Source organism: Mustela putorius, unplaced genomic scaffold (assembly GCF_011764305.1).
Source record: "Mustela putorius furo isolate JIRA1106 unplaced genomic scaffold, ASM1176430v1.1 tig00000346_pilon_pilon_pilon, whole genome shotgun sequence".
Classification (NCBI taxonomy): domain Eukaryota; kingdom Metazoa; phylum Chordata; class Mammalia; order Carnivora; family Mustelidae; genus Mustela; species Mustela putorius.
This window is the reverse complement of record NW_025421357.1, coordinates 26184-36655: the sequence shown is the minus strand read 5'-3', so window position 1 is coordinate 36655 and position 10472 is coordinate 26184. Positions and strand designations below refer to the sequence as shown.

The following is a 10472-nucleotide window of genomic DNA, read 5'->3' as shown; positions in this document are numbered from 1 at the left end:
TAAAGTACGTCATTGATGTACAGATGAAGAGTTCAGTTCTTCATCAGCTGCATATAACACCAGTGGCTCATTACATCACATGCCCCCCCTTAATGCCCATCACCCAGTTACCCCATTCCTTACCCAGCTCCCTCCCAGCAACCCTCCATTTGTTTCTTAGAGTTAAGAGTCTCATGGGTTGTCTCCCTGATTTCTTTCCCTTCAGTTTCCCCTCCCTTCCACTACAGTCCTCTGCACTGAATCTCAAGCCTATATAAGGAAGAATCACACCATGTTTAGCCAGTGAAAAGGACTAGTATTTAAAATATATTTTAATGAGAACACAATGATTTACATTTCTTAATATGAAACTGCTCCAGCCTTAGGACTTAACTGCTTCTTGGTTTATGGGGTTTAGATGCCACCGCACTAATTCCCCAGTGCTCTTGAGGCACGTGTTGGACATGTCCTCCTCTGCTGGAAGTCCTTGGGGTAACTTCAGGGGCTTGATCCTATATCATAAAGAAATGCTTTTAGAATTATACCAGGTAACACATTTTTTAAAAAATGCTGAAGTAGCAAACAACAAACCTTATCAAATGTTTAACCACTTTCAGTTTTGCATTCACTGAAGGGATATTCTTGTGAACTTGAGGAGTATGTGCCTACAAAGAAAGGAAACCATGTAATGGATTGGATTCAGAACAGATGGTCCCATATTTCAGCAAAATGTGAAAATGAAGGCCTATTATGTCTAAATCAAAGTTTCAAATAAATTACACTAAATAATATATTTAAACAAAAGAAATAGTAAAAATACACCTTAAAGTTTAAGAATTATAAACTTTAAAGCAAATTTAAACCTCTCATAAGATGACTTAAATAGTTGCGTACTTTTTCTAGTCCAAGCATCTTTATTGTATCTTTTTCCCAATATGGACGTCTTTTTGTACTTTTTATTCTGGTAACAATATGCAGTTTATGAGGATGCTGTGGATCCCCACCATATTTTTCATGATCTGCAGGTGAAGGCTGAAATACCTAAGAAGGAAAAATTATAAATGGTAAATTTTCAACTTCTATATATGTATGTATTTCAACTTCTATGTATCTATGTGTCTAAGTATCTTTTTTTCTTAAAAAAAAAAAATGACTACATAATGATCTCATCCCAAATCTTTCTGTAATCCTAGCCTCAAACTGAACATTTATACCCATTTGATTACTTAGATAGACTAAGTCTAATAATTTCATATTCTGAAAAAAATATCGCACAAAGATTGCTTTAAGATTGAAGCAGGAGCAATCAAAGGACACTAAAAAGTTCAAATGCCTGGAGACTGTATTAGCACTAAAAAAGCTCAGCACAGCTGCATCCTCCACCCTATTCAAGCAGGGGAACAAAGATAAGCCTACAATAACAGTAACACATGAGGATCATTAAAAAGTATGTACAAAGCACCAGGAGAGTACAAATGATTCCCTATGAAGGATTAGAAATGGGTCCACAGAACTGATTCTCTAAGAATCAAAAAGTTCCAGTAAGCTATCCTATGGAAAACTTCCCTACGTACATAAAATGTACTGAATAAGGACGTATATGGTAATACTATTTGTAATACTGAAAAATTTAAAGGTCACATCCATGTTCCTCATAGGATAACTGTATGAATTACAATGTATACATTCTAAATAAAACTAAAACTAACAATAACAAAACCGAACAAAATATGATACAACTAAATAATGATGTATCCAATAGGATACAATGCTGCCATTAAAATAAGGTCTACTATCTTAGCAGCTACTAACTTTGAAGAATGGCCACAAAACATTCTTAAACAAAAAAATAATAATAAAAAATAAAATCCATACAACCATGTGTAATAGGATTTTTTTAAAAAAAGATTTTATTTATTTGAGAGAAAAAGAAGAGATAGAGAGCATGAGCAGAAAGAAAGGGAAGAGGGAAAGAGATGCAGACCCCCTGCATGACACAGGACTGAAACCCCAGGACCCCAGAATCATGACCTGAACCAAAGTCAGACACTTAACTAAGCCACCCAGGCACCCCTGTAGTAGGCTCTTGGATTTGTTTCATCTGTACCAAAATACACAGGTTTGTATTTATGATACATTACATAAATACTGATTCTAAGAAATCATGTTATACACACACACACACACTTAGGTACCTGTAAAGGTTTCAAAGATACTAGATTAAGAATTATACCTCCTGGGGATCACACGCACAAAAGATGGCACTTTAATCAAAAAGCGTATAATTCAGGGGCACCTGGGTGGCTCAGTCGTTAAGCATCTGCCTTTGGCTCAGGCCACAATCCCAGGGTCCTGGGATTAAGCCCCGCATCTGGCTCCCTGATCAGCAGGAAGCCTGCTTCTCTCCCTTCCACTCCCCCTGCTTGTGTTTCCTCGCTCACTATGTCTCTCTCTGTCAAAAAAAGGGGCATATAATTCAATCATGAAAATAATATTGCAGAAACTTATCTGCTAAGAGGTTCCCACTATATTGCTAAATGAAGAAAGCAACTAGAAAAACATTATACATGAGAGGATTCATATCTTTAAAAATATAAAACAGAAAAGGATGTGGTAGCTGTGGTAGGTGGGATTAAGTATGCTTTTCAGTTGTTATTGCTTGTTTGGATTTTCTAGGTGTTTGAAGAGACCCAGGGTGAGAAGAATGGTGGAAGACAGAGGATGGGGCAGGCATCCCAAAGAGAAGGAGAGAAGAAAGAAAGAAACAGTGTAAAGAGCATGGAATACCTGGGAAAATCAAGTGGTTCTATATGGCTAATGTAGGAAAAAAAAACACGAAAAGCAATGTAGCTTGTATTTTCCTAAAGAATGGTATGTACAGATAAATCTAGCAGAGAAAACTCAAAGATCCCAAGTTGCAATATTCGATATAGAAGTGAACACAGAGCCACCATATGTCTGAGCAGGAAGAAGACTCACTGTTTTCTGAGGACAATGGTAATATGAAAACACAAAATATTAAGGCAAAAAACCATAAGCAGGAATAAAGAGATTCCAGAATGATAAAAACCTACTACTACAAAGGCAAGTAGTACATTTAAAAAGATAAAAAAAAATCATTATTTAGATAAATTTTACCATGTTTTATTTAAACTCTACCCTACCACCAACCTCCACAAATTACTTAACATAAAAGTTTTCAATATTACAAAAGCAGGTACCTTTTAAAACATCACCTGCTAAAAAAATAGTAACGTTCACCCCCTTCTCCCAACCCTTATTCTTACTTTATCTGGAATTCTTGACTTGGTAAATTTGTGACGAATCCAATCCATGTAAATAAGAGACTCCATACCTTTTGTCATCATCTAAAACATGATATAAAACATTTCTTTAAAGAACTCAGTCTAGTGCAGAAATCCATACCTACCAATTTTTAGGTGACAAGTCTGTTTTTACCTAACCTATAATTATCAAACATTTATCTCAGCCCCTTAGCTGAAAGAATATATTCATCTTACCACTAACATTAGAAAGCAAAAAGCACATACATTTTCTTTTTTTTTTTTTTCCAAGATTTTATTTAAATTCCAGTTTGTTAACATAGTGTACTCTTAGTTTCAGGTGTAGAATTTAGTGATTCCTCACTTACTTACAACAGCTGGTACACACTGCAAGTGTCCTCCTTAATTCCCATCACCCATTTAGCCCAACCCCTCCCCTCCAGTAACCCTCAGTTTGTTCTCTAGAGTTAAGAGTCTGTTTTCTGGTTTGCCCCTCTTTTCTCATTTCCCCTATGTTCTTCTGTTCTGTAACTTAAATTCCACATATGAGTGAAATAGAGACTTCCTGACCAGGGGTGCAATATTTTTCTGTAAAGGATCAAACAGGAAGTTATTTCCAGCTTTGGGGCTGCATGGTTTCCACTGCCAAGTCTCAACTCTGCTAATGGGGGACAAAAGCAACCCGGAACAGTATGTAAATAAGTGGGCGTGGCTACTTCCAATAAAGCCTGATTTACAGAAGTAGGTGGTGGACTGAATTCAATCTGCAGTTTCCAACTCCTGCTCTATACAATGTGGAATAATAATCTTCAACAATACTCTGTAAAAAGAAATGAGTTTATGGTTTTCTTTCTAATCCCTATAATGTCATCACTCCTAGTTCCTATCTCTTTTTCCCCTTCAGCAATCTTCAGTCCTGTTGCTTTCAATTGGCTCAAGTGAAAGGATTCACTGCCAATGCTTCATATCTGGAAACTCCTCTCTGGATGGGCAATATTCACTCTCTTCATGCCTTCTCTGTCCTGCAGAGACCCATACATAATTAAAGAGTAAGTAGGAGTGAATGAGAGATGGAAAGGAAAAATATGGGCTTCTAATTCTGATTCTGCGCTTATCATCTGTAAGAAATGAGACACTTATCCTCTCAGAGAATCAACTGCCTCAGCTATTTCAAAAGGAAATAATACTAACACCACAGGACTAATTGTTATGCCCCAATAATGGGTCCATGATTAAAGGAGCGAGACTGATACAAAGCGAAGGTCAAGCAAAGCTTTATTTCGAGCCAAGCATCAAGAATCTAACCAAATGTTCGGGGCTGCACCTCTTACAAGAGAGGGCGACCCTTCTGTTTCAGACTAGCTTTTAAGGACAAAGGCCATGCGGTCGGGCCTGGCCACGCACAGGTGGCCGATGAGATTGTAACACACACAGGAAACTCCACAGTGATGTCAGGTGACCAACTGAATTACAATTTACCCTAGTAGACATTTGAACCAGCCTATTACACCTTGACTGGGATTGGTGCCCAAAGGGCGCGGCCCATACTCCTTGGTAACCAGGGAGACAGTATGCAACCCCCACTGATGGGATGTCTCCACCTGGCCTGACCCCCCTTTGTATCTGGGCTTTGTTACCTGAAGCTGGTTTCCGGGGGGACTTGTCTCCAAGTAAATCCCTTTGGGGAAGGGGAACAGGGACAGTTTCTAAATAGGTCCTTACACTAACCTAAGGTTAAGGTAATGTATGTAAAGCACCTAACATTATTATCTATAGCCAGCAGCACACCTGTATCTAGACTCTGGCCCTCATGAACAGATTAGGCTGAGCTGCTTAATTTCTGTAAGAAAGACTAGAAGGAAATACATGAAAATATACGCATAAATAGTTTCTGGAGAGTACATTTCTTCTTTCTGCTCTTCCATAGTTTTTTATTTTTCTATGATTGAAAACACAATGTTTTCATAACTGAAGACAATAAACCCTTAAACTTTTAAAAAGATTAAGGGGAAATCAACATTGGACATTTTTTACCAGCATGTTCTCTAGGAAAAGACCTTTTGTGATGTCAATTCCTTAGTGATAAAACAGCAGATAAATCATAAATAAAACTGACCCTCAACATTAATATATATATATAGGAACTTGTGCAGTTTAACTTGCCTGTTTTGTTAATTACAAAAGAGAAAGAAACAGTTATTAAGGAATTAAAAAACAAAGAGAGAGAGAGAACTTGAACACTTACTTGGAGTCTGCCTGGGGGCCTCTGAACTATTATTGAGCACAAAATCCCCGCCATGAGTGTGGTGACGGTTTTCTTCTGAGGCTACGACAAGCAGAAATAGATCCATGGGTCAAATGTGTCTTGGAAATTGACAGTTAATTAACTTGGAAATCAAGTTAATTATAAACTTGATTTAAGTTTCACAGTGAAATCTTATTATTTTAATAAAATAAAGGTAAGAATTAAGTTATAACAAATATGTTACTTGGAGTTCAGCAAAACCATAGGTAATAACTATACATTAACCACATCCCATTTTTGCCAGATGAGTTAGAACCTAAGCTGACTCAACAAAAATGGGTAAAGGAGGTTATTATTATTTAAAAATATTCTTCAACAATGAGCACAAAGAATGCTTTGTTATAGAATCAGAAAATGGAAGGGCTAGAAGGGACTGAAGAAATCCTGACTCCTACAACTAGAATGAACAATCTTCTTGTGTGGAAATGAAATATCAATCATTTACCCAAGGGCATCCAGCAATCCAAGGAGTATATGGTCTGGAGCCCAATTCTAGTTCCTAGTCCAGTGCATTTTCACTAAATCATAACCCCTTTCTGATAAAAAGCAAACCATAACTTCCTTTTTTGCTTATTTGTATTTTTAAACTATTCTTAAATTTCTATGATGTGAAGTTATGTTAATTTAGACACAAATAGTTACAACTACTATACTGATATATACTGAAAACAGAGAAGATTAGGTTTATGAAGTACATGTATATTTTGGATAGGTTATTTAAATTGTGTGCTTCAATTTTTTCCCAAAAGAAAGAATATAATACCTAACTTGCAAATGAGTTATTCTAAAACTCCTAAAACAGTATCTAGCACATAAGAAGCCCTCAATAAATGGTAGCTTTTACTATAACAAAAACATTAAATTATTAGTTGACATTATCATGTCAACTCCTTTTCTCATTCTTATTACAAAACCGTAATAAGAATACTCTAACACACCAAAATAGGATATAATGCTGTATTTCAGTAAATCCACCAGATTCTGACTCATTCAAGCTCTGCAAGTCTTTCCTGTGATGTGGACAAAGCAATGAAGTTGTGGGAGTCAATGCAAGGTGTCCCATTAAAAGAGCCAGACTTCAGAAAAATTTTTAGCTACTGAACCAGTCTCTCTAAATTAATTACGTATTCAGTTTTAGAAGAGTTAACTTCCAAATCCTTAGAACCATAAAAGCAGAATTTTGTCTTGTTCACTTTCTACTCTCAGTATCTAGCACAGTATCTGATGAACAGTAAGCATCCAGTGTTTGTTTCTGAATGTCTGAATCAAATAATGGGTTAGAGCTATGATCTGCTCAACTCAGAATTCAGAAGTACATCAAAATACCTTGACTGTCATTCCTACTTCAGACCTCTAACACTATCACACAGAATATCAATTTCTAGTTCAAATCAGCATCTAGTTCAAATCATCAGCCACTGCTTGGCTGGTTGTTTATATATATTTTTTGTATCAAGGCTCTTAGAAGAGATGCTTAATTTTCCTTAGAAGCGATGCTTATTTAATCCTCCCACCCTTCAATCAAATAGGTTATGAAAAAGTATTTACTTTACCATACTTCCTCCCAAGTTAAACAATATACTAATCCAACTCATCCGGCTTCACACTTTGTTACTTTTTTTCTTATCACTTAAATGTCAACAAAAGCCTCCTCAATGGCCTTCTGGCTTCCACTTTAACTTCCCTAAGATCTCTTCTCCATGGCAGCAATCATCTAATTAAAATCCTAAATCAGAGGGGCACCTGGGTGGCTAAGTGGTAAAGCCTCTGCCTTCAGCTCAGGTCATGATCCCAGGGTCCTGGAATCGAGCCCCGCATCAGGCTCTCTCCCTGCTCGGGAGGGAGCCCGCTTCCCTTCCTCTTTCTCTGCCTGCCTCTCTGCCTACTTGTGATCTCTGTCTGTCAAATAAATAAATAAAGTCTTTAAAATAAATAAATAAATAAAATTAAATTAAATAAAATCCTAAATCAGATCATGTCAACTCCTTTTCTCAAAACCTTCCAGTGAGCCAGCCTTTCTCACCATTGGATTAAGAAGTAACATATAAACAAGAGGAAAAAGCCAGAATAAATACATGTGATCCAATGACACAGATTAGAGTTTGAGCTCATGTTTAGTTAAATATAGTGATGGATAAAGAAATAATCACAGGCACGTATGTACATGTGGGTTAGCTGTTAGCTAAAAAGACCAAAAAGCAATGGCATCCCAGTAGCAATGAGCATACCCAGCACCCTGATCTTGGCATTCTCTAATAAAAGATAAAATGGCTGATTGGAGGGCTACAGCAGGAAATATACAAACAAGGGCATCTTGTAGCACTAGAAAGGAACCAATCAGAAAATCAAAATGATTGGACCATGTCAAAGGGACATAGGAAAAGAGCTTCCAGTGGCTAAAGCTGGACCAATATGAGCAACAAAGTAAGTAACAAAGTATTGGCTTATAATCCAAACTATAAAATAACCATTTCCATACTCATATAAATGAAGAAGTAAATTAATGGGAGAGAACAAATCTCCCTTAGAGAATTTCAAAGAACTTATGCAGATACTTCCCTCTCAAACAGGTGGAGAAAAAGCACTCATCTCTTAAGTATAAGCTATGCTTAATAACTTGCTCCCCAAGTACAGTATAGAAAGGGGGAAAATAACATTGTACTAGAGGAACCTCACAAACACTATGTCTGCCAGGTGATCATGGTTAATATCAACTGTTATAAAAGTCAAGTTGATAGCATGCACACTTGATACGATGGAATGAGAATGGCACTTCTTGTCTGTGGTTTTCTTCCCCAAAACCCCTAACACCAGGCTGAGAGAAAAACATCAAACTCCATTTGAAGGACATTGTGAAATATACTTGACCAGTACCTCGTCAAATACCTGAGTGCCTTAAAACTGTCAAGGTCACCAAAAACAAGGAAAGTGAGATACTACCATAGTCAAGAGGAGCCTAAGGAGCCATGACAACTAAATGGGATTTTGCAACAGTTAAAGGACATCTAGTAAACGCTAAGAAATCTGAACGAAGTATGAACTTTGGTTAATGATGCATCAGTAGTGATTCATCAATTATAACATATGTACCATACTAATGTAAGATACTAATAAAAGGGGAAATCAGGTGTGGGGTATATAGGAACTCTGTACTATCTTCACAACTTTCCCATAAACCCAAAATTATTCTAAAATAAAAAAGTTAATTTATTAAATACCCAAAAGCTTTAATGCATGAGAGTGACAGCCAGTCCTTAACCCCCATCTCTAGGACTTCATCTCCAATCACTCTTAATTAATACACACACTGGCCTCCTTACAGGTCCTCCAAGTTGCCAGGCAGCCATGCTCCTTTGGACAGGCTGTTCTTTCTCCTGGAATGCTCCTGATATTCATACTTAATTCTCTTAGTTCCTTCAATTCTTGGCTCAAATCTTTTTTCAGTGGGGCCTACCCTTATTCCATTATTCAATATTCTGTTGGACCCCCAAATTGTCAGACATTTACTTCCCTTGATTTTCTTTCCATAGCACTTTTCTTCTAACACAGTTTATTAGGTTTGTTGTTTACCGTCTGTCTCCACCCAGAAACATGTTAATTCCACAAGGACAATAATTTTTATATTTTATTTTGTTTTTGGTCTGCCCTGTCTCTTCACAGAGGTATCCCAAGTATATACCTAAAACAGCACATGTCATGGACTAGGCACACAATCGGTTTTTGTTGAACTAAGTTTAATTCACCGACTTCAGAAGGAGTAACAGTCAAAAGTTATAAGTTCTAATAAAAAGTAAAGATTATTGCTAATAATAAGGCACACAACTCTTGGACCTTGAAGTAACTATACCATCTTCTACTGTACAATAACTTCTGTTGCACCGATGCAAAAGAAGAATACATACGTCATGAGGAATATGATCCCTTTTCCATTAAAAAAAGAAAAAAAAAAAGAATGTGTGTATATAGAGAAAATCTCTGGAAGGCTATCGGTAAGCAAATGTTAACATACCCTTGCGGGGAAGGCTATCAAGGCGATTTTCCGCTCCCAGTTAATGTCTGAATAGCTTTTTAATTAAAAAAACATCTATTTAACAACAAATGGAGGGGAAACACAACTGAAAATGCACAACACAGAATATCCCTTTCAATAAACCGAGATCTCTGAAGGCAATAAATGTCTCTTCTTGTAATTCCTCATGCCTATCAAGTAATGGGCAGTCCTCCTCCTCATCCGCGCCTCCTGGCAAAAGGACACAGAACAGGCCGCTATGGCGAGGTGGTGATCAAAACAGGGTTGCAAAATGACAGCTTTGGGTAAAACGGCAGATTTTTTAACTGCCAACCCTGGAAGTTTTGCCTTCTAAAATGCAATTGGGTAAGATTTTATCTTTATTAACAAAAATCAAGTTACGCTGACCCCCAGTGGGAAACCGAAATAGTAAAACAGAAGCAAAGAAACTGCTCAAACCAACCTGAACCCCCCTCCTCACTAGCTCTCGCGCCTAGGCGGCCCGGCCCTCGGGCTCCACAAACCGAGGGGCTCGCGAACTGGGAAACGGCATCCGGTCGACCGCTGGCTTTTCGCGAGGCCGTGGGACAGTACATGGGCCCAGGGCCAGTTAGGCTCCTGCGACCCGCAAACTCAGAATCCAACAGGAAAACCAACCGGCATCTCCCTAGCGTTCCCACCTACGAACTCCAAGAAAAAAGGCAAAACTTTCCTCCACTCATTCCCCTCTCACCAGCCACCGCTCAATCTGGTTCAAATCGAACCTACTCACCGAGTGAAAAGTGAACAGTTAAGAAAAGGAAGCGCCACACTCAACCCCAGCCGTCACAGCGCGCACCGATGGCGAAAACACGCACTTTTCGTTCCGGCTTTGTCCCGCCCACTTACGGGCCAT

At 37.9% G+C, this 10472-nt stretch overlaps 1 protein-coding gene across 2 annotated transcripts; it reads right to left on the bottom strand.

The window, feature by feature from the left end:
• Positions 1 to 293: 293 nt before the first annotated feature.
• On the bottom strand, positions 294 to 10464 carry LOC123391849 (39S ribosomal protein L30, mitochondrial-like). 2 transcript variants are annotated; one of them, XM_045079353.1, is made up of 6 exons: positions 10350 to 10464; positions 5509 to 5589; positions 3267 to 3347; positions 874 to 1020; positions 571 to 644; positions 294 to 491 (listed from the first exon to the last, which is right to left on the bottom strand). In XM_045079353.1, the coding sequence occupies exons 2-6, from the start codon at positions 5560 to 5562 to the stop codon at positions 362 to 364; spliced, it is 486 nt and encodes a 161-aa protein (XP_044935288.1). In that variant the 5' UTR covers positions 5563 to 5589; positions 10350 to 10464; the 3' UTR covers positions 294 to 361. The 2 variants fall into 2 exon arrangements, with proteins under 2 accessions (XP_044935288.1, XP_044935289.1); XM_045079354.1 differs by lacking the exon at positions 10350 to 10464 and adding an exon at positions 10041 to 10331.
• Between the last annotated feature and the right edge of the window lie 8 nt (positions 10465 to 10472).

What these genes read in the sequence shown, in the direction of transcription:
- LOC123391849 (XM_045079353.1), bottom strand. Translation starts at nt 5,562, where the DNA reads ATGGCGGGGATTTTGTGCTCAATAATAGTTCAGAGGCCCCCAGGCAGA. An exon ending in GGCCCCCAGGCAGACTCCAA is followed by an intron (nt 3,348 to 5,508) that starts GTAAGTGTTCAA and finishes ATCATGTTTTAG; the next exon opens with ATGATGACAAAAGGTATGGA. An exon ending in GTGGTTAAACATTTGATAAG is followed by an intron (nt 492 to 570) that starts GTTTGTTGTTTG and finishes TTTATGATATAG; the next exon opens with GATCAAGCCCCTGAAGTTAC.